At 40.8% G+C, this 25009-nt stretch overlaps 1 protein-coding gene across 1 annotated transcript in view; it reads right to left on the reverse strand.

Annotated features, from left to right (window-relative positions):
* Positions 1-18300, reverse strand: part of ARHGAP4 (Rho GTPase activating protein 4) — a 46766-nt gene extending 28466 nt beyond the window's left edge. The window contains exons 1-2 of the mRNA XM_070935189.1: positions 18234-18300; positions 149-344 (exon numbers count right to left, since the gene is read on the reverse strand). Of these exons, the coding sequence (XP_070791290.1) occupies positions 149-344; positions 18234-18300 (263 nt within the window). The remainder of the gene's footprint in view (positions 1-148; positions 345-18233) is intronic.
* Between the last annotated feature and the right edge of the window lie 6709 nt (positions 18301-25009).

The following is a 25009-nucleotide window of genomic DNA, read 5'->3' on the forward strand; positions in this document are numbered from 1 at the left end:
AACTCTTGACACTTACTGTTCAATAATGTCTCTAACCTTTTTTTCCCCAGCTTCTTCCCATGCAATCATCACCCTCGGCTTATCTCTGTGGAAGTTCCTTCTCCACATCTGCTCCCCCCTCCCCCCTGAAGAATCCAAAGACTCTAACCTGAAATTCTGATGCTCCTTGGAGCCACGTATCTTAGCCGAGAAACGTTCAGACAATTTCTCCAGCCCTCTGGAATATTCTTGTTCCACTTCAGCCTTCCGGCGCAGGAAGTCAGCCACATCTTGGAGCAACTGTTGTCGACTCTCTGCCTGAGAGTCGAGACCTCGGACTTGCTCCCCCATCTGCCAGCGCATTTCTGAGAGAGAAGCACAGATTATAGCAGAGAGGAAGGTTTGGAGGACAAGAGTTTCTGTAAATTGGAAGCATTTTCTTAAAACACTGCTCTGGTGGGAGTTGCACTCCTTCTGAAAATGTTGGTTTGTGGGTCTTTCTGAACCCATGGCACTACTTCAATAGCAGGTGGAAACCATGACCAGAGTTCCTTCACGCAGCTTTGGCTGATACACCAGTTACAACCTTACCTGGATCAGGATGCCCATCGGAAGTAAATCCAACCTTGATTACCATTCAGTTACTTACCAGTACTTATAATGTAATTTATGTGGAGATAGTTCTCTTTCAACACGATTTGGATGATGCAACTGATACAAAATATGTGGCTAAACTATTGGTGGGATAACCCTACCAAGGCCAAGCAACACCAATTCTGATGTTGTTGCATTCATTATTGATGCAGTTTCCAGGCCTAAAGTACCGTATTTGACGCAACATCAGCATACATCAGGTGGAATGGGACATCTTGATGCAGCCATGTTGCTGCGGCCAACTCATCATGGGACAACTTGCTGTGAGACAATTCAACAATTCAATTTAAGTATTTAAAATAATTAAAAAATGATTGTAATTTCTGTCATTCACATTTCAAGTTGTCCCTCCATTTACATTCTTTTTTTAATGATTCTATTCCATCATTTTTTTGATATTAGTGTAACTCTTGCCCTACAGTGAGTTGGTCCCAGCCAGTTGGCCATGGCAAATTGGCCATGCCAATTTGGTTGCGCTGAGTTGTCCTAGATCAGGGGTCTCCAATCTTGGCAACTTTAAGCCTGGAGGACTTCAACTCCCAGAATTCCCCAGCCAGCTTTGCTCCAGACTTAAAGTTACCAAGGTTGGAGACCCCTATCCTAGACACTACCTCAGGCAATGCCTAGCTAGAGCAAAATCTTTCCTCCTGACTCAGACACACAGAGAAGGCCTGTTAAAGATTTCTCCTTCAAGAGATGTAACTGAGAAAGCAGGCCTTCTCTTTCACAGCCTCATTCTTTGGAACCTTCTCACCATGGAGTTATGTGGTTCTTGCAATTTCTGCATTTCACAGAGAGATGATGAAATCTATTTCTGCAAGCCATTATTCCAAACTGATTGTTAGACCAGAATTATGTGATTATGGCTTGATCACTTTATTATATGATTGTATTATGGTTGGTTGCACAATCAGTCAGATATCGAGACCGGGATCTGGCTGTTTTATTCACCTACTGATTTATTATTACTATAATAGCTGCAATTATTTTCCTTGTTTTGTTTTATTATTTTCACAAGGTTTTTGCCACCCAACGTCCACTAGGATGAAGATTGGATATAAGCCCTGCTGAATAAATAATGCTTTTAGGAAAAGCTGAATGGAGGACCATCGCAACATGGCGTCCCATTCAGCTAGCTTGTCTCTCTATCAAAGAAGTTATTTGTCTAGTTTCAAAAGCAAAGGATGCATTTATAATCTTGCTTTTAGACTGACAGTAATCTTCTTTTGTGGTCACGCTAAGTAGATATTGAATTACCATAGTAAATGAACCACTCAGTATTTTTAATACCATGGTGTAAACTTTTAAAATGTAAAAGATCTGTTCATCAATTTTACTACTTAAAAAGGAAAGACAATATAAATATGGGGGTGAATTTGTAGCACAGAAGGGAACAGGCCATTCAGAATTATTTTTATTCAGCTTCTGTTATGAATTGACATCAGTTTTTACAGCTTAAAGTTACTTATGGCAAGAATAAATACAGGTAGTCCTCGACTTACAACGGTCCATTTAGTGACCATTCAAAGTTACAGTGGCACTGAAAAAAGTGACTTATGACTGTTTTTGACGCTTACAACCATTGTGGCATCATAGTCACATGACAAAAGTTTGGAACGCTTGGAAACTGGTTCATATTTATGACGGTTGCAATGTTTCAGGTTCCACGTGATCAGCTTTTGCGACTTTCTGACAAGCAAAGTCAATGGGGAAGTCAGATTCACTTAAAAACCATGTCACTAACTTAACAACTGCAGTGACTCACTTAACAACTGTGGCAAGAAAAGAGATAAAAGGGGAAAAATTCACTTAATGTCTACTTAGTAACAAAAATTTTGAGCTCAATTGTGGTCGTACGTTGAGGACTATCTGTACATTTGAAAAAACTACTGTGTGCTTCTGCAATAATTCAGTTCCCCTCAACTTGACATCTATGTAATATCTATTTGGCCAAAAAACAAGAATATATTCATAGACTTTTCAACCGTCTTATTCATTGGAAAGTTAAATAATGAAACACCCCACGTAGGAAATACTTCCAAGTCTGTTAACAAATATAAACTAAATATAAATCAAACATTTTCACTTTACATCAATATGCAAACCCAGTTATCTCCTGACAAGCCTTCTATAATTAGGATCTTCAAAAACATGATGTAAGAGTCTTAAGACAGTATCTTTTTAGAGGCAATATTGAGAGATTTTTTAAAAATGCTGTCAGTTTCACAACTCCCTTCAAGAAGAAAATTCACAAGGAAGCAACAGATTACAGGTGGGAAGAAAAAGAATCAGTGAATAATTGCAAGCAGACACCTCCCTCTTTGATTTGGGGGCCCTGATTTCCCAATTGTAGTTTATACCAAGGGATTTATATAACAGAGGGATTGGGATATGTTTCTTAGTAGAATGAAAAATGTTCTCTGGATATACTTAGGGATTCTCTACTATTATTTTCTTGTATACAAAAAAGAGATACGTCCTGACATATATAATTTCCAGAAGAAGGGTAAAGAAATATAATAAAAATTTGATCCATTACAGAAATACCATAATCCTGCATTTCCTATCTGCAAGTTTAAGAGATTAAGGAAACAGCAGACACCTTACAGCAGAATTGCAGATGCTCTTCTGGCATCCATAAATTCCAGAGTTTAGCAGTTAGGTAAGCAGAGTCTCTGCCCACATGTTGTGGATCATCAGAGCTCATAAACAGAAGGTCTGATAATGAGAGAGAAAAACATTATACACAACGAGAATGCTTCTTTGCAGACAGCTATCTTAAAAACTCTCATAAGAAACTACAAGCATAGTAAATAGGCACCATACCTAACAATACCTTGAGACTTACAGACACAGGTGCCCAAATTGTAGCTACCTTGAGGAATCAAGAGGTATCTGGACACAGCAAACACACAAATAAGGAGAAGGGAAGAAAAAATCCAGAAATTAGCAAAATTGATCCCTAAGGGAAGCTTCTATTGGTATCTTCCAAGGCATGGGGCTTTCAAAGCCAAACTGAGCCAACAAACTATTAATAGGCTCAGTTCTTGCTAGGGAAAAACATACTGTAGAAATGCAGCCAAGTTTCCTCTGGATGGATGGGAACTCCACCACTTCTTGGATTCTGCCGTTTCCCCCATCCACTTATTTGAGAATGGCACAATTAGGTAGTATAACAATACAAATGGCTTTTACAGCTTTCTGTATCATCCAGTCCCCAATGTTTTGGGTCTTTTATCTGAACTATACTGTATTCTGCCAGACCACATAGAGCAGGCAGATGAGCCAACTTCTGGTAAAGACCAAACAATGTTCAGGAGCCCTTTTACCATAGCACCCACACCCTTTCACAAGAACCACAATCAAGGCAGTCTTCTCTACTTCCAGTGAATGGTGAGGCTGAGACATGAGGACTTTCATATCATTTCCTCTTTTCTTTGCAAACTTTTCTCAATATTCAGAGCCAAATTCTGCTGCTGGTAGCAGAAACTCATAGCTGCATCTCCACCACAGGCAAGGAATCCATCTCACAGAGGGGTGAAATGCTACATGTTCGGACCAGTTCGGCCGAACCGGTAGCGATGGCGGCGCGTGGTTCGGAGAACCGGTAGAGACGGCAGCACGAGGCTCTGCCCACCCGCCCAGTCGTCGTTACATCCTGGTTTTAACCAGGAAGTAACCTATTTTTTACCCTCTGCGCATGCGCAGAAGGGTTTGCACATGCACAGAAGGTCCACGGCGCGTGCATTCCTAACCGGTAGGGAAGGTAAGTAGATTTCACCCCGATCTCACATCTTTTTTGTCGCCAATAGCAATAACCATTAGAACACTCCTAGATTCTTCATCATCTTTGGCAAATCATTGGTCTACGAAGGCTCCTCTCCCCTTACATAGCAATAGCACTTACACTTATATACTGCTTCATAGTGCTTTACAGCCCTCTCTAAGCAGTTTACAGTGTCAGCATATTGTCCCCAACAGTCTGAGTCCTCATTTTACCGACCTCGGAAGGATGGAAGGCTGAGTCAACCTGGTGAGATTCAATCTGCCAAACTGCTGGCAGCCAGTGGTCAGCAGAAGTAGCCTGCAGTACTGCATTCTAAACACTATGCCATCACGGTTCATTACATGCTACGAGATAAGCAATTACTCTATTCAAAATACCACACTGTGCTTTCCATGGAGCCACTGATATTGTCAGTTAGTTGCTTCATGAGAGAGACAGACTGAAATCTTGACTCATACAGTACTATATATGATCTCCCTTCAGTTGCCTCAGGAATGGGATTCTGAGTAGGAGAAGAATTAGGATGAAAGTAGGGCATCCCTCTATTCTCTACTTATGTGATGGTACGAAAGTGATATAAACAACACTATCAGTTTATGTGAAGCAGTAAATGAGGTGGGGAGTAGTTGAGAGACAGAATTTTTAGGGCAGATTGCAATTAAGTCAGCAGCCAAGAACTGCCCAGCTTTTAAGATCAAGCAGCACATGGCAAAGGGCCCATTAAATTGTAGGGCAGGATAAGGACTATTTCACCATGCAAAATCCCAGGATATTAATTTATGCTACATGGAGGGAAGAATCCTCTCTCCAACTTTCCTAGTGTGGGGCCTTATGGTGGACCTGTAACTTGTGAACTACTCCTGGTCTTTTGCTGGCCATACTGAGTCAGTTTCCTACCTCCTGTTGTATAGAGTTGTTAAGCCAGTCATGCAAAAGGTGAGTGAGGGTATTTCTTTTCTTCCCACTGGTTAGACTTAATCTTCCATTTCTAACCCCTTTGTCCCAACTGGTATTTATGCTTGTATGCAAATGCTTTCTCTTTTTCACTTTTTGAGACTCCTTGTGGTTGCTTGTATTTTCCTGAATAGGTCTTGATTCCCCATCCCAGGAGAGTTAAGTATGCTTTGTGCTCCATATCTGAAGGAGCAAATGCTGCAGCTGGCTCACCTTTCCACACTGTAAGGAAGTAAACCTTACAGAGGGAAGCCAAACTGGGGACTGGCATTAGCAAAGAGCAGGGGTGAAATGTTCCCGGTTCGGATTGGATCGCCTGATCCGGTAGCGATGGAGGCGGGTGGTTCAGAGAACTGATAGCAAAAATCCCCGCCCCCCCCATTGCCCAGCTGAGCCGCACAATCATCAGAGGCTTTTTTTTAATTTTTAAAAGTATTTTTTCTACAACCTCTTTGGCCGAAAAAATGCTTTTAAAAGTAAAAAAAAAAAGCCTCTGATGATCGCGCGGCTCAGCTTGGATCGTCAGAGGCTTTAAAAAAAAAAAAAAGAAAGCCTCTGCCAATCAGGCAAGTCAGCCGGGATCATCAGAGGCTTTAAAAGCATTTTTTTTACAACCTCTTCAGCCGAAGAGGTTGTAGAAAAAATGGTTTTAAAAGAAAAAAAAAAAGTTGGCCACGCCCACTCAGTCATATTACCCCCACAGACCAAGCCACGCCCACAGAACCAGTAGTAACAAATTTTACATTTCACCACTGGCAAAGAGTAATCTGGACAGCAGGGTTGCTGAAGGGCAGTGCTGCATCAAAGGCATATGGTACTAAGCTGACATTAATTGATAGCACTTCCTACCAATGTGAAGTTCTGTATGTTTAGAATGATTCAGCAGGCAGGCTGGCATTGGTGCCCCCTAAGCTTCGGTATCCTAGAGCAGTGCCTGCTCATCCTTATATTCATCCTTATTCTTTAGGCAACCCTTCGCTGGAGGGGAGTTTTGTGCCATCATTCTGTGGTATGAGTGTGACAAAGCAGAAGTGAGTCTATGAAGAAAGTCTCTGTCTTTGAGAGTGGCAAAATTATGGAGAGCATATTTTTATATCTATTACTGGTACTAACTTATTTCTAAAAAAAAAAATCACAATCTCGTACAGCATAGACAAACCTCTTAAATGAAACATGTAAATTACTTCATGACATTATGTGCTAAAAATATTCTAAACATAAAAGTTAACATGATGAATCTTTTTTCTTGTAGATGATGAGCAATTTATTTGCAAAAAAGCCCTCAATTTCCTGCAATCAACCAAGCTGAAATGACAGACTTAATTGGTTGCCTTCCCTTTTCTCATCATAGCAACAAATAAAGCTCTCAAAATAAATGCCTTTTGTCCTTCATTTACTGCAACACACATCTAGGAATCTTTCCTTTAAGTCAAAATCCATGACGTTTTAAGATCATTTCATCTGCTTCCAAAATGAAGAAATGAACTAATGTTCTATCAGTTCAAAGAATTCTTGCCAACAAGAATTCTTCTTATTGTAAAGCAGCAATAAATACTACCAATGCAACTACTACTTAAATCAGTAGTATCTTTAGTTTTATGCAACTAACATATATCTGTTCACAAATTAACCACATGATCTATGATCTATTCCATCCAGGTCAACAGGCAATTAATTTTTAATTAATTTTTTAACACAAAATTCTCTATATACAAAACATTTTCTCTTTAAACATGGAATTGCTGTTGGAAGTCACCTAATACAGTTGATTCCTGTCATTTGCCAAGAAACGTATTTGTCATTTGCCAAGAAGAGAGTTTGAATACTGGTTTTGGAGAGACATGTGTGTTTCTGTGTGTGTGTTTAAGGAAATAAAAACATAATTTGGGGGCATCTCTGTCTATCAAAGTATTGATGTTACAACTCAAAACATTTAGCCATCCTAGCTGGAAATCTAGGGATATATAGAATAATACATCTAGAATAGTGGCCCCCAACCTTTTGGGCATCAGGGACCAGTTCCGTGGAGAGTTTTTTTCCACGGACCAGAGGGGGCGTGGTTTTGTGTGCTGCCTGCATCTGGTAGATGGGGCTTGGCTTGTTTGCACAGCCCAGTTTCTGGCATGCTGCGGACCGGTGCTGGTCCATGGACTGGGGGTTGGGGACCCATGATTTAGAGCAGGGATGTCAAACTTGCGTTGTCGCGGCATCATCATATTACGTATCACTGCTTTTTCCCCCTTCGCTAAACCGGGCATGGGTGTGGCCAGCGCATGATGCATCTGCGGGCCACGAGTTTGACACCCCTGATCTAGAGGATATGCTGTGGATATAAAACATCTACACACCACTGTTAAAATGCCTAGTTTTTGAGATGTAAAAAAAAAAATTGGACCAAGATAGATCACTTCTGAATTTTTCCACCTTTATTGGAAAGTATTGAACACAAACTAATATCATTTTAGGGGGGGAATGACATACAATAAATAGTATGCAACACCCTTAAAGTAATACTTTGCTGAAGCGCCTTTTGATTTTATGACAACATTCAATCTTTTGGGGTAGGAGCCTATTAGCATGGCACAAAGATTGTTTTGGGAATCTTTGCCTACTCTTCCTTGCAAAAAGCCCTCCAAATCTGTCAAATTGCAAGGGCAACTCCTGTGCACAGCTCTCTTCAGGTCACCCCACAGATTTTCAATTGGATTCAGGTCGAGGCTCTGGACAGGCCATTCCAAAACTTTGATATTCTTCTGGTAAAGCTATTATTTTGTTGATTAGGGGGTATGCCTTGGGTCATTGTCTGCTAAAAAGTGAAATTCTTCTTCATCTTCAGCATTTTAGCAGAGGCCTGAAAGTTTTCTGTGAAAATTGACTGATATTTGGAACAAGTTCATACCTTGACTAAAGTCCAAGTTCCAGCTGAAGAAAAGAAGCCCCAAAGCATAATGCTACCACCACGATATTGCTGTAGGCCTCTTGGCAGCCTCTTGGACCGGTTTTCCTTTTCTTTTTTTTATCAATTTTGAAGGGATATCCAGTTCTTGGTAATGTCACTGTTGTGCCTTATTTTCTCCACTTGTTGATGACTCTCTTCACCAGGGGTGAAATTCACTTACCTTTCCCTACCGGCTCGCAAATGTGAGCGTGTGTGCCTCCTCCACACACGCGCAGAGGGTAAAAAATGGGACGTGATGACATCCAGATGGGTGGGCGGAGCCTCCCGCCAACAGTGCTACCAGATCGAGAGATCCGGATAGATGCTGCTGAATTTCACCACTGGTCTTCACTGTATTCCATGGTATATCCAATGCCTTGGAAATTTTTTGTATCCTTCTCCTGATTGATACTTTTCAACAATGAGATGCCTTTCATGCTTTATTAGCTTATTGCAGACCATGGCTTTTGCTGTAAGAGTCAACTGAGAAGATGTCAGAAAAATCCTACTAGAACAGCTGAACTTTATATGAGCTTGATCAGAGTTACATTAATTGTGTGCTACTACTATTTAACATCAGTTTGAATGTGATTGGTTAATTCTGAACACAGCCATTTCCCTACTTATAAAAGGGTGTGCACACTTAACCACATTATTACTGTACATTTTTTTTATTGTTAATTCTTTCCCCTAAATGATTTTAGTTTGTTTTTCAATTGAACCGTGCAGCTTACATGTTATACTGTATTAAATATGCAAAAAAAATCTGAAGTGAATTATCTTGGTCTGATATTTTTTACATTTCAAAAACCTGCATTTTAAAAGGATTATGTAAACTTTTTATATCCTCTGTAAGGTTAGAAAAAGTTGGACTACATATAACCCCTCTTAATCTCATGCCGAGACTGTTTCTCATAAATTATCAATAAGATAACTTTCTTAGGAAACTTAAGTTTTAATGAATACGATCACATTTCTGCATGTTGCTTTCTATCTATACCCCCTCCGAATTTGGTATATAGGTAGTCCTCAAGTTACTACCACAGTTGAGCCCATAATTTATGTTGCTAAGTAAAACACTTGTTAAGCAAGTTTGCCCCGTTTTACGACTTTTCTTGCCATAGTTGTTAAATTAATCATTGTAGTTGTTAAGTGAATCTGGCTTCCCCGTTGACTTTCCTTGTCCGATGGTTGCAAAATGGGATCACATGATTCGCAGACACTGCAACCGTCATAAATATGAACCAGCTGCCAAGCATCTGAATTTTGATCACGTGACCATGGCGACACTGCAACAGTCATAAGTGTAAAAAAGGTCATAAGTCACTTTTTTCAGTGCTGTTGTAACTTTGAACGGTCACTAAATGAACTGTTGTAAGTTGAGGACTACCTGTGCTAGTATCAAGTAAGAAACCATAAACCTGTACAGTATTCTAAAAATCAAGGCTAGTAATTTACTTAATAACATATATTATATTATACTATACTATACTATACTATACTATACTATACTATACTATACTATACTATACTATACCATACCATACCATACCATACCATACCATACCATACCATACCATACCATACCATACTATTATATTATTATATTATATTATATTTTTTATAAAAACAAAATACAAAGGTAAAATAAAAGCAGAATCAGGTTGGATTTGATGCAGAGAAGCACAACTTGCATTAAGATCTGCAATCAAGCCATCCAAAAGCCACACCTTGGAGCAAAATTGTATATATAGTTATTAAATTACACAACAACGCTGATTGCTGAATACTGCTTTTCAATGATTCTAGCAAGCATGAATGTATAAGTAAGTATCATGACAAGACGCCTAGATCTACATAAAGAAAAACAGTGGCTTCAAAACCTATGCAAAAAGGAAGCCCATTCTTACTGAACAATCATTCCTATAAATTGGAAAAGGAAAAGAATGTCTGTGCCCTTTTCATGTCATACTCATAGTTTGTCACAGGCATGGGCATATTAATGTAAAAATTAATATTCTGTGTTCAGATGCCCTGCATATACTCAACTATCATATATAAGAAAATGTACTTTAACCATTTCAAAAATCTCCATTTTGAGGGGCATGCAAAGAAATGCAGAGAGGCATTAAGAGTCCCATAACTTGTCATGTTCTCTTTGACAACTCTACTGGTTGATGAACACAAGAGAACGTAATCTAAGTTGCATGCAGTGGCACAGTGCTAAATGGAGCTCACACTGATTTCATGTATCTTTACATTGAAATAGGCTTGTAAACAATTCATCTGGAGAGCTAGGTTAACAATTAACAACAGGGAACACGAGGTAGTTAGGTAGGCAGATAGGGCTGGAGGGAGATTAGAAAGAAGATGATAGAGAGATAATAGATGATAGATGGGCAGATAGAGATATAAATAGTGTGTGTGTGTGTGTAAAACATACACCCACACTTCCTTTTTTCACTTGCAAAGTATAACCTATACAATATATAGTGAATTCAGAAAGTATCCAGATCCCCTTCACTTTTGTCAATTTTGTTGTGCTGCAGCCTGATTCTACAGTTGTTGAAATTCATTTTTCTCTCATTAACTTAGTACCCCATATGACAAAGTGAAAACAGAATTTTAGAAATGTCTGTAAATTTACTAAAAAGAAAAAACTGAAATATCACATTGGCATAAGTATTCAAATCCTTCACTCAGTATTTTGTTGAAGCATCTTTGGCAACAATTACAGCCGCGAGTCTTTTTTGGGTATGACACGACACACTTTGCACACTGGATTGGAGGATTTTCTGCCATTCTTCCTTGCAAATCCCCTCAAGCTCAGTCAGGTTGGCAACTGTCAGTGGACCGCCATTTTCAAGTCCCTCCTGAGATGTTCAATAGGATTCAAGTCAGGGCTCTGTCTGGGCCACTCTAGGACATTCCCAGAGTTCTCCCTAAACCACTCCTGTGTAATCTTGGCTGTGTACTTAGGATCGTTGTCATGTTGGAATGTGAACTTTCAGCAAAGTCTGAAGTCCCGAGAACTGCGAAACAGATTTTCATTGTGGCTATCCCTGTATTTGCTCCATTCAGCTTTCCCTCAACCCTGACCAGTCTCCCAGTCCCTGCTACTGAGAAACAGCCCCACAGCATAATGCTGCCACCACCATACTTTACTTTTGGAATGATACTGAGCAGGTGATGAGCAGTGCCTGGTTGCATCCAATCAACATTTAGAATTGAGGCCAAACAGATCACAGAATCTTGTTCCTCACAGTGTGAGACACCTTCAGGTGCTTTTTGCTCCGAGGAGAGGCTTCTGTCTAGCCACTCTGCCATAAAGACCAGATCGGTGGGGGGCTGCAGTGATGGTTGTTCTTCTGGAACTCTGTTCCACCTTCACAGAGGATCTCTGGAGCTCAGTCAGAGTGACCATTGGGTTCTTGGTCATTTCTCTTACTAAGGCCCTTCTCCAGTGGTGAAATGTAAATTTTTTTACTACCGGTTCTGTGGGTGTGGCTTGGTGGTGGTGGGGTAATGTGACTGAGTGGGCATGGCCAACTTTTTTTTTTTTACTTTTAAAACCATTTTTTCTACAACCTCTTCGGCCGAAGAGGTTGTAAAAAAATGCTTTTAAAAGCCTCTGACGATCAGGCAACTCAGCTGGGATCGTCAGAGCCTTTTAAAAGCTTTTTTTCTATAACCTCTTAGAGGTTGTAAAAAAAAATGCTTTTAAAAGCCTCTGACGATCCCAGCTGAGCTGCGCGATCATCAGAGGCTTTTTTTTTTTACTTTTAAAAGCATTTTTTCGGCCGAAGAGATTGTAGGAAAAAATGCTTTTAAAAATTAAAAAAAAAAGCCTCTGATGATCATGCGGCTCAGCTGGGCATGGGGCGGGGAGGGCAGGGATTTTTGCTACCGGTTCTCCGAACCACCCACCTCCATCGCTACTGGATCAGGTGATCTGGTCCGAACCGGGAGCATTTCACCCCTGCCTTTCTCCCTCGATTGCTCAGTTTGACCAGAAGACCAGCTCCTGGAAGAGTCCTGGTTGTGCCAAATTTCTTCCATTTGAGAACTATGGAGGCTTCAGTGCAGTAGAAATTTTATTGTAGCCTTCCCCAGATCTGTGCCTTGCAATAATTCTATGTCTGAGCTCTGCAGGCAGTTTCTTTGACCTCGTGGCTTTTGCTCCGCTACAGTATGCATTGTCAACTGTGAGGCCTTCAAGAGAGAGGTGTGTGCCTTTCCAAATCATGTCCAATCAATTTAATTTACCACAGATCAACTCCAATCAAGGTATAGAAACATGTCAGCAACTATCAAGAGAAATGGGGGGCACTGGACCTAAATTTCAAGTGTTGTTGCAAAGGATACTTATGCCAATGTGATATTTCAGTTTTTTTCTTTTTAATACATTTACAGCCATTTTTAAAATTCTGTTTTCACGGTGTCATTATGGGGTACTGAATGTAGATTAATGAGGAAAAATGAATTTCTACAACTATAGAGTCAGACTGCAGTATAACAAAATTTACAAAAGTGAAGGGGGTCTGAATACTTTCAGAATGCACTGTACATACGGAAACATCAGCGGGCAGAGTGGAGGATTGTCCTATAAGAGACATGGTCATATGCTGTAAATATTCTATAAAAGTGTAGGAACAATGCAAGCAGTTGTATTGAATGCAAAATTCAGCTTCTAGTCCCTTGAAAGTGTGAGATTAGACTTGAAAATGTCTGAGAAGCCAATGCCTGCTGAAACTGCAGGTCAGTTTAGACACTAGATATTATCAAATGATTATGGAATTACATTTCTGAGCAATGTATTTTGCATCTACCCTTGATATCACAAGGTATGTGTGCACATATTGGTTGATTGATTGAATAAATTTATGTCACCAGTCTCACCCAAATTTATGAAATATGGAAGGTTGCTGGGTGATATACAGCATTAAAAATACTAGAATCCAAAATAATGGGAAGAGAATAATATATGTCGAGGAAGAAATGTTTCCTGATTCAGCATGAACAGGTTTCGTGTTAACAGAGCAGGTTTCATGTTAACAGAAGAAGAATGAACTTTAAAAAAAAATAAAAATAAAAAAATTCTATTAAAATTAAAAATGAATTCCTCTCACCAACACTCAGCCTAGAATTCAAAAAACCATGATCCATGTCAGACCCCAGGGTACTGGAAGTCCATTGCTTAATGGGTTGGGGTATTAAGAAAGGAGCCAGCAAATAAGGAGGATGGGGGGAAACACATCTGCTTTATCTACCAGCTTTATCAACAGAAACAAGGCGGAAGAGTGAAGAGACACAGAAATGGATAAAGCCCTTCCCCCACCCCTCAGCACAAAAGCCTCTGAAAAATCAGAACTGACAAGTCGGAAGCTATACTCAATGGGGAGAGAAAACTCAGCTGGGAACATGGAGAAGGGAGAATTAGTTGACTGGAGAGAAAAAGGAAGGCCATTCCCCATCCCCTACCCCCATGCAAGGTCTTGATTCAGCAACAAGATAAGGCACAAAGCCAAGGATATGGGAAAGAAGGACAAAATAAGAAAGCCTTTAGGAAGTATTTGCTTCATTCCAGTGGGCCATAGAGAAGACAATGAAAATAATCTATATTAATTGCACTAACAAATACTGGAGTCAGGCATTTAAGAGTCTACAAATAATCTGATTTATAACATGGCTCAAATCTTCTCCTGAACACAGCTACAGGAAGTCCTTGACATATGACTGTAAGTGGGACTGGAATTTCCATTGTAAGACATTACAATTGTAAGTCAAGTCAGACCCACTTTTATGACAATTTTTACTGCAGTTGTTGTTAAGTGAATTCAGTTTCCCCAAAGGATGTCTTTTGCCAGAAATCAGCAGAAAAGGTGACGAGCTATGATCATGTAACTGAAGGAAGTTGCAGCTGGTAGAAAATATGAGCCAATTGCCAAGCACCCAAAATGCAATCATGTGACCCTGGAGATCTTGTGACAGTCATAAGTCACTTTTTTTGAAGTCGTCATTAACTTTGAAGTGTCATTAAACAAACGTCAAGGACTACTTGTAATACTATATTATTCTCATGCAAACTGTCTTGTTCTTTAGAAAGGAGTTTGCTTAAAAAAGAATGACTTAGTGATGTAATTGCAAGGATCTTATTAAGATATACCTGCCTGCCTTCAAATTTTTATGGTAGTTCAAGCAGATTATGCTACCCCTATTGAGTCTCCAGCTAATCTGGTATCCAAAACTCATGTACCTCAGAGCAAATTCTAGTTCACTAAGGTTGTCTTTCCACTACCTAACCTTGTGCCTTCTAGAAGTGTTGTACTACATCTTCCATAATTCCCAAACATTGTGGCCAAACATTGTCCTATTAGGAACTGCTGGAGATGTAATCTAGCACACTCAAGGGGCAGTATGCCCTACCATTGCAGTTTAGCTAGCTTCATCTTATACCTTGAGATAACTTGCTCTGGTCCCAACCATTTTACAGTACTGTCATATTTGAGGAAGAGCAAATATGGCCTCTATCCTGAGGAAAGCACAGAGCCCCCAGAGGTGAAGTTATTAAAGCAGAACATTCCATAAGTGCTTCTCCCTCTGGTAGTAAAACTATCTTAATAATAATCTTAATAACTTAACTATCTTAATAATAAATTAACTATCTAATAATAAATTAAATAACCCTTCTGTTTCCTTCCACATAGCACTGAATGAATGGCCTGAAACAACCACCTCATTCTACCTCAGGGGAAAACCAATATCCTACATTTGGATCTGTCTGACATCTGGTTTAAAGCTACTTGGGTTCAAAGGGTCTGCGTTCAGTGCGCCACTGGATGTATCTGTATTGCTGGGGTCATTTTTCTAAAAAGAAAAATCTCCAAGAAGGAGATACACAACTAGACCCAAAGCAGCACATCTAAAATTGAAAAAGTCAGCTTGTATTCAGCCACTGCCTCTAATTTCCAAGAATGTAAACTAGAAGCCCTCTTCTACTACCCCAGCTTCTCTTTAAAAAAAGAGAGAGAGCAGCAAAATTGCCACTTTTTCAAATAAAGCAGTGGACAGCAAACACCTACATTTTACTTGTAAAGAATGCCAATCTTGGAGATAAAAGTGATGTGAGAGCATTTTGCTTTGTCACTACCGTCTCCCACGTAAGAGAACTTTTGAAAATGTCAAATGAGGTAGTAAGCCTGAAGGAACACATTGGAGATGCTTTTTGGCATGTTGGAACCCATGGCCACCACACCGGCTATTCCTACCCCAGGGGCATGCCATCTGTAACACCAAAGTCAACGTATCAGCAAAATCCACTGAACTAAGCCTCATGATGAAAGCATTCCCAAAACCTCCTCAGGGGCTACTTTCCACACTCGAAAGCTCCTACACAGATCTTCAGAAGTGCTTCTGAAGTAGATGAATCACTTTCTGCTTCAGGGAAGAATAATATATCAGAATAACAGAGTTGGAAGGGACATTGGAGGTCTTCTAGTCAACCCCCCTGCTCAAGTAGGAGGCCCTATACCATTTCAGACAAATAGCTGTCCAGTCTTTTTAAAAGCCTCCAGTGATGGAGCACCAAAAACTTCTGAAGACAAGCTGTTCCACTGGTTAATTGTTCTCACTGTTAGGAAATTTCTCCTAAATTCGAGGTTGCTTTTCTCCTTGATTAGTTTCCATCCCTTGCTTTTTGTCTTGCCTTCTGGTGCTTTGGAAAATAGGCTGATTCCCCCTTCTTTGTGGCAGCCCCTCAAATATTGAAACATTGCTATCATGTCACTCCGTCTTTCTTTTCACTAGACTAGGCATACCCAATTCCTGCAACTGCTCTTTATGATTTAGCCTCCAGTCACCTAATCATCTTTGTTGCTTTTCTCTGCATTCTTTCCAAAATCTCAACATCTTATTTATATTGTGGTGACCTAAGCTGGATGCAGTATTCCCTAAGGCTTTATAAAGTGGTACCAACACTTCACGTGATCTTGATTCTATCCCTCTGTTAATGCAGCCTAGGATTGTATTGGCTTTTTTGGCAGCTGCTGCACACTGCTGGCTCATATTTAAGTGATTGTCCACTAGGACTCCAAGATCCTTCTCACAGTTACTGCCATTGGCTTCTTTTAGCAGGAACCCAGGAAAAGGATAGAAAGCATAAATTTATTTGTGTCTAAATATATTTGGGTTCTATTTCACCTTTATGCGTAGTAGCGTGTATCCAGTCTTGTATGGTTTAGGAGGAGTATTGTAGTGAGCAGGGTAGTAGGACTTCTGGGAGAGAAAATTAAGCTTAGCAATGGGCAGAGATACCCCAACAATAAAGCAAACCTGTTTGTTTTCAGCTGCCAAGTAATCAAGGACATAGTAAGGTACCTTAACAGATGTACAGTTTTATAGCCTGTTCCCGATTTGTAATATATATTACTTACTCAAATCAAAATATCTTAAGTCAGCCCTGTTGCATTTAGAGGATTTCCTGCTGGAACCCCCTGTTCAGTGGGACCCTGGAATGTCTACCACAAAGCCCTACTTCAATGTCATCAATGATGTGTTGCCACTGATAAGAAAGAAAGGTCTGCTTCACAATGTAATATCCATTGAGTAATATCCTATGCAAATTGCATTAAAATGGAGCACTATCCTCTCGTACAGCTGCTCCTTATTGAAACCGATCTTATACTCCCATGCACACACCCAGTTGTCTCAATGATGGTGATCCCCAAGTGGGGCCACTCTTCTTTCTTCCTCAAACATCAAATTGCCTTAGAAGATTTTGTGTGTCGATTGGTTAAATTGTAGTAAAGACTGTGAACTCAGACTGCTGGACCGAAGCCTTCTGGTATTCGGTGGAAGCTTCTGTTATACACAACAAGCTGAGGCATGTTCAGAAAGATGCCATGCGCTGGGGAGGGGGGGGGAGAGAAGCTGCAGATGAATGGGGCAGAGGCAGAATTATTGCTGGTTGATCAGTCACAACAGAGAGGAAGTTGAACAACCGGAACCTTGAAGAAGGGATGTTGCATTATAATCAACAGCTTTGCTGTACAAGGGTGTCTTCAGATGGGAAGTGGAAATGAATATTTTACAGAGAAGAGAGAGGTTGCTGGGAATCAAGACTCCAGGGTTCTTTTCTTTTCCTGTCAATCTGGCGCATTTCTTTTTTTTCACTAAGGAGCCTCACATTATGTCCTGAACCAATAGCCACACACATTTTATCTGTGAGAGCATGTTCATGTCCATGCTCCTGGAATATTTAAAAAAAAAAAAAAAAACACCCCAGTAGCTTTTGCTTCGTTTTTTACCACCTCTAGTAATAATATTATCTGGGTTGAAAAATCTGGGTCACATTTTTCTAGGTTTCAGGGGCGGGGAGGGGTGGTGGGACAAGGCATTCGTCTGCCAGCAATAAAAACGCAGCCGCAATGGATCCCCGCAAGGAGGATGATCCCTGACAAGGCAGTCACCCCAGCGGGAAGGGGGCTCCTGGCTCCAGCATACGGTAACCCTGAATCACCCAGGCCTACATGTTCACAGGCAGGGGGGAAGTGAGAGGGCCACCACGCCGTTGTCACTGCGGTTACCACCTGCAAAAGCAGGGAGACGTCCAGCTCCGGAGGGCCGCTTCTGCCGCCCCCTCCCCCGCTCCCCACTCCCTGGCTACGATAGCGCAGTGGCGCTCCCGAAGCACGCCCTCCCCCAACCCCCAGTACCCATGCACACAGTGCACCCCTATCCCCTCGTACGCAGCCCCGCCCCTTTCGCCCGCTGCAGGCAACTGAGCGGCCCCCCACTTCGCCCTCCGGTCCCCGTGTTCTTGACTCTCCAGCTCGTGCAGCCCCACCCACTCCAGCAGTCGCCCCACCACGACCCCCGCTGGGCGCCGCCGCCGCCGCCGTCCCCCCACAACCCCGAGCTCACCTTTCACTTGGGTCTCGTATTCGGCCAGGCTGCCTCGCTCGCGGCGCGCTTTCCCCGGCGCGTTCATCTCGACGGGTTGTGGCAGGGCGCAGCAGGGCCGCCGCCGCTCGCCTGCAAGATGCGCACGGGAGATGCGGCGCGGTGTGCCGCGCTCCTGGGCGAGGCACCGCCCCCTTCTCTTCTGGTTGCCTTCCCCACAGGAGAAGCTGGAGCAGGAGCGGCGGGATTAACCCACTGCCTTCCGGCTTCCCCTCCTCTCCTCTCCGTGCCAGCCACTATCAACCCCCCCCCGGTGCCAGGCGCTATAGTCCAGGGTTGGAGCCAAAGGCTTTGTGTCACTCTCTCCAGCGCTCGGACTGCACAGAAACCAACAGCAACCGAAGAAACGCCAGCGGCGACTGTTGCACCACCAGATTGCTCCCTCTTCTGCGAATTGCGTTGGAGTAACTACAGTACATCACCACCACTACCTCCTCCTCCTCCTCCTCCTGCGTCGCCCATTTCCAAGCAAATAGGATGGTCATCGTGAGTTGCCGCTGAGAAATTACACCTTTCCCTTCATCGCTTATTTTTCAAAGAAATAACAGTACATTAGTCTCATGGAGTTGGCCCTGAGGGCTGTAACTTGAGATAAAGCCACTGTTCAGTGGGAGATCTTTGGTGCTTCTTGTTGCAAGAGGATGGGCACAGAGGATTGTACCTACAAGAGTGAGCAAAACTGTTGTGCTTGTATCAGTGCACTGACCAAACAGGAGGAGTAACGGGAAAAGCATGAGAAACCTATCTAGGAAATCTACTGCTGCCCTTAAATATAATTAACTGTGCTAATTAGAGCATCATGCCAAGACCAGGTATTTGATTTCTGGCTTAGCACATGATATGAAAACCATCTGTTATGGCTCTGCACTATTTGTGAACGGGCCACCATGGCTTGCTCCATAAATCATAGTGTATAAATCTTAGCTTACGATGAAATTAATGCTCAAAGTTATTGCATTCGGTTAAATTTTGTCTTCCCAGGGGAAGGGGAAATAAACCACTTTAAAACCAGTGTCAAAATAATAAAGAATAATAAAGATTCCTTTTTTCACACACTTTTCTCACAAGTCTCCTTCCTTTGATTCAAGCTGCATAAATGATTAAATATCTCCAGAAATCCCTTCACGGAAGGCCTTTGTTTAGAGTGCTGAATGGAGCTGGAGCTGGAAATGGGGCTTCTTTATGTCTGCCCTCCTTTAAATAAACCCATTTCATTGTATTGGATGATATTGTTTTCTCTCCTGGAAGATCATTTCTCTCCTGAAAAATAAAAGGAATGGGAAGCACATGATGCCTTTTGCCTCAGGCAACAAAATTTCTCCAGCCAACTGAAGGCAGAAGTATTTAACTGAAGTAGATTATCATTAGGCCAGAGACGGACATCCTGGTGCTCTTGGCCAACATGTGCCTGTAGATACTATCTTGGCATCTATCCAGCAATCTCACTCACCTAATTTTTGATAGGCTCCTTGAATCATAAATAAATGAAATGGCAGAATGCCAGACCTCAAATTCATTTTCATTTCTAAGAATATCTCTGGGACCCACATGGGCCTCAAAGGCAATTGGTTAAAATGAGTCATGGCTGCAGCCTTTTTTTCAAATTTGCCGATATGTGCAAGGGTGACAGAAGGCACCTGGGAGCCAGGAAGTTAGTTTGGGGTACATCAGTCTTTTGTGACTGGTCATGTGTACCACGTCAGAAAAAAGGACATTTTCCCTCAGCATTTTATGAAAATAGTTGCAAGAGGGTCTCCTAATTCCAACTGTGGCCCACTGTGGCCTCCAAGATTGCCTGTTCTTCATTTAATATGCATATTTTGTGTTCCTCCAATGGAAGATGGGACAAACAAAAAAGGTCAGGGGATGAATTCTTGTTTATGAAACCATGAAGTTCATTGTATTTAAAAGTATTTCTTTTTAAAAAAAAAATATTGAAAATTATTTAAAAATACAAAAAAAGTATAACAATATGGATAGAATTGCAGAGAGTAATATAACATATAGAGAGTTTTAAAGTATCAATTTTCGCCTAGAGAAAGTACAGATCTCCATTAAACCAACTCATCAAAAGAAAGAAAAGTTTATCCAGAAGAAAAAATTCTTAACTGCCAAGCAATGCTCCTATAAATATTTACCCACGTTCACATTAAGGTTAATATTTTCATTCTTCTTAAGATTTCTTTTTTTGCAGCCAAGCATACCATCTGTCCCAGCTCCTATATAACCCTGATTCTTGTCTATCTCGCAAAAGTCCAGTAAGCTTGTCTGCTTCTGCACAGTCCATGATCTTTAAAAGTAGTTCTGTGTTCACCAAAATACAGGTTCTGACCAAAATAGAAAATAGAAGTAATAAACTAAGTACAGTAAAGAGAAGTACTGCTATATTTAATATATAACGGCAAAATCAGTAACTAACTTTAAATAGTTAATAGCTAGCCTAGACCAAAACAGGCAGGTTCTCTCTTTCGAAAGCTATTCTGCCTTTCAAAAGCTATTCTGCAAGACCAGACCAGACAGAAAGAACATTTATTTATGCAGTCTTGGTACAAGTCATCTTTACATTAAAGGCTCTATGCACAAAAAAAAAAAAAAAAAACCGGCATAAAACAAAGTATAAGTGATATGGTGTCAACGCTCAGGAGGCTTCCATTCACAGGCCATTGCTAATTATATATGGAGTTTGGTGCTTGGAGCCTTCTTGCACTATTTTAACTCACAAGATTCAAGTGTACTTAGCTCAGTCACTAAATAATAATTGAAAGGTCAAATATGTAAGGCAAATTATAGTTAAAACGTGTCTATTTAAAAGCAGGGTCCTTTTTTCAATCAAAAGTATTTTTTTTTAAATTTTAAAAGAACAAGAAGTACACAGCTTTGTCTGAATCAGATTCAAATCAAGCATGTAAAGGAAAATTAAAATGAGCTGTGCCAGTAAAATGTTCCACATTTCCTGTCTTGTCTTCTGTGACTCCCTCTTGATCTCTTCTGCTAGGATCATCTACAGCTAGCAAGAATAAGATTGAAGCTGGTGCCTCCGGTGCAAAAACGGGATTTCCCAGCACAGAAAGCTGCTTTGCTTTAAATTCTACACCCTGTGCTGGTCCACTGCAAACACCCCCGCCCACTTGGAGGCAGCTGAACAGGCACTTTCAAAGCTGGGATTATGTGGCCTCTGCTTGCAAAACCACATGCCTAAATAACATGGGGGTGGGGGACGGGGGGGAGTTCTTGATATATAAAGATGGACAGAAGGACCATTCAGAGCACCCTATTTTCACACTCCTCAACGGGCCAGAGGAGCAGGAAGGAGAGGAGAAAAACGTACTGCAGCTGAACTGCGACATCAGGCCTTGAGTTCAGGAACTAAGAGGCATTGCAAACCGACCACAGCCAACGCTTGAGAAAAATGAGGAAGTTGAAAAGAGAGAACACAAGTCAAGCTTTGCAACGAGTTTCACTTTTTTGGGTAGAAAATATTTCCTGTCTCTCTTCCCTGGCATCAGGCACAAGCCCATTAAGGGAGGTTGCTTAAGAAACATCAGTGTAAGGGGCAAGCAAACAGAACCACTCCTGAATAGGCCCAAGCCCCAAGTAGATATTTTATTGGTGATCACGTGTGTTACAACAATCTCATCAGAGGGCCTTCTCTTGGAAAACAGCAGATTTGACCTCAGATCTTTCCTCCTCTGAACTGACTCCAAACTGGGATACCTCTTTACTCCCTCTAGAGGGCCCTCTCTCCTTCAGCCAATGATTCCACCATATCTGGTGGATATAAGAACATATCTGTTCTTATAATCATGACATGAATATGGACTTTCTTCAAAAAAAATGTAGGGTAGGTTGAAACTTTCTTTGACCCCTGACCACAAAGGATGAAAGCAGAGCTACTGCAGTATACCAGAGGAACCCATGGTATACTCAACCTTGGCAACTTTAAGATGTGGGGACTTCAATTCCCAGAATTCTCCAGCCTGCATGGGAATGAAACACTGTTCAACATTGCTGAATACCCAGCAGTCTAGCTGGCATGTGGAATGCAATGAGTTGTAACTGCTCATCAGAAGGGTCACGAGTGCCTTCCCTGACTCATTTTTTTTTTTAAATTTGATTTATATGCCGCCCTTCTCCAGAGACTCAGGGCGGCTTACAATGCGTTAAGCAATAGCCTTCATACTTTTGTATGTTTATACAAAGTCAGCTTATTGCCCCCACAAACTGGGTCCTCAATTTACCTACCTTAGAAAAGGATAGAAGGCTGAGTCAACCTTGAGCCTGGTGAGATTTGAACTTACAGTAATTGCAGACAGCTGGTATTAATCACAATGCTATCAGTCTGCTGAGCCACCAGGCCCCTTTTACAGGCTTCTTGCCACCATATTTAATCCAGCAGTGCCAAATACTTAAAATGTTTTATCACTAAATAACCAGGTTTATTTTGTCCAGGGCCAATCAAGGCCCTGGACAATCCCCTATGGATTGGAAATGTGGGAGAACTACAGAGAAAGGAGGTTGGAAACAACTTTCCTTAGTTTTTGCATCACTTTTCATATTGCAATTGTGATTAATGAATGCGTATTTTGGGATACATGTATTAATCTGGATAGGGGAGATGCAGGATCAAATCCATACTTAATCGAAAAGCTATCATTTCACGGTTAATTTAGCTCACAAGATTGCAGTGGGTTAAAAGTGTGTGGGGGGGAGGTTTAGTCACTGCTATAAGCATCCAGAGGACATTTAGATTATAAATATTAAGGTAGCTACATTACTATTAACATCCTTTTGCCTGATATTCATTTTTTAATTTTGTTGTTTTATATTTTTATTGTTTTTTATTATGTAAATTTGATTAATACCAAAACAAACAAATGGAAGTCTTCAAGTACTAGTTTTTTATTTCTGGAAAAAAATGTTTCTAGAACACAAAACTACCTACTGAAATCCAGCAGCATTTGCACATACTAGTTCTTGCAACACAAGTTGCATTAAACATTTTGAAAGTGAAATGCAGTCACTGAATAAAACACCAGGGACATGCACTTAAAACCATCATTAGCTGGTGATTCCACCTGCCCATCTACCCCTCCAGCAGGAAAGCAGAATAAAAACTAGTGTAACCAGGGCAAAAAGAACTCATTGAATTGAAAAATGAGTTTTAGTAACTGATCCCTTTCAGTAATACTCCAATCAAGACTGTTGAATTGTTCATTTTCAACAATAGCAGAGTTTTGTTGCAGGAAATGTTGTGGGTCCAAAATCAAAGCGTGCAGGCAGCAATTCTATATTCAGCATAAATTATCCACTTAGGCATCTGGTAAAATTTTGCCTAGTGGCTATTTGAAATGGAAGACAGATGTAAATTAACATTCAAAGGATGATATCACAAGGCTCAGCTTTGATTTTTACATTGTGTTTTGCTAATCCACAAAACGTCTAGGAATGATATGTTTATTATAAAATACTTACATATTTCTTCTCATTTATTTCAATCTCATATTTTAACAAATATTATGAAACAGGATGAAATAAGGTATCCATTACAAATACCAACCTTTGGGAAGAAGTTGCTCAGAAGCACAATATAAGAAAAAATATTTTTAAAAAAGACTCATTTTTTAAAAAAGGAATGATTAAATAAGTTTAAAGTGAGGTCTTTAGATTCCAAAATTCCAAGCCTCACTTATTCCCTGATGAGATCTAAGCTGGAGATGAAAAAGAAGGGATGTTGGCATCATAGTGGGCTACTCAGTGAAATGCCGTTCTAATCTGTAGTTGCTAAATTGGCTAATTCTATGCCTGCAATAATCAGCATTAATTAGAACTACCAATATAGCAATTCTATCATGTGGCTCTATGGTAAAAATGTATTTGGGAATAATGTGGATACTTTTGATTATCCCATTTTAAAGATGACATTACAGAGGTTATGATTAGAAGGCTAGAGCAGTTCCTCTTCAAGGAAAACTTAGGTTTTTAGCTTGGAATGAAGGAGGTTAAGCAGACATGACAGAAAATCATGCATGATACACGTAATATGGGGAAGAAGTAGTTTTTTTCCCCCCTTCTCTGACAATGTCAGATCATCCACAGATTGCAGACAGGTTGAAGACTGGCTGAAGGTCTATCGCACAATGAAACCAGTGAATTCACTGCTGGCAGTTATGGTAATGGCAAGCAGTTTGGATGGTTCTAAAGGGGGACAGGTTCATGGAGAACCAATAACTACTAATATTGCAGGTTGTTTACCAGATCCTAAATCACAGTCACTATCCATCAACAGTGGTTGTTGGAATCAACAGTGGAAGGGACTTTCATTCTCCAGTCCAAACTTGTGAACCTCTCAAGTGCATCCAGCCAGCCACCATATAACACAGAATGCAAGATTAGATGGATTAGTGGCATGATGTACTGTGACATGATTGCACAGGACAGAAGCCATTGTAGAAAAGCGCCAATTCATTGCAACTGGAGGTGTAGCCTGCGTGCTGCAACAGAGAAACCCAGATTCATCATCAAGATCATGTGTCTTCAAGGCTGGGGTAACTGAAGATTTATTCATTCATTAGACTTATACAGTCACCCGTACATGTACATGAATCTTTAGGCTGCAAAGAGAACGCAACATTTTGAAGCTGTCCAGCCTTTAAAAAGAAAAATTTTGTATAAATTGTAAAGAAGTCACAGCGTCTATGCAATACTAGACTAACATGCAGTATCATTAATTCTGTTTC

This window comes from Pituophis catenifer, unplaced genomic scaffold (genome assembly GCF_029215685.1).
Source record: "Pituophis catenifer annectens isolate HBS135680 unplaced genomic scaffold, rPitCat1.0.hap2 SCAF_2, whole genome shotgun sequence".
NCBI classification, from domain to species: Eukaryota; Metazoa; Chordata; class Lepidosauria; order Squamata; family Colubridae; genus Pituophis; species Pituophis catenifer.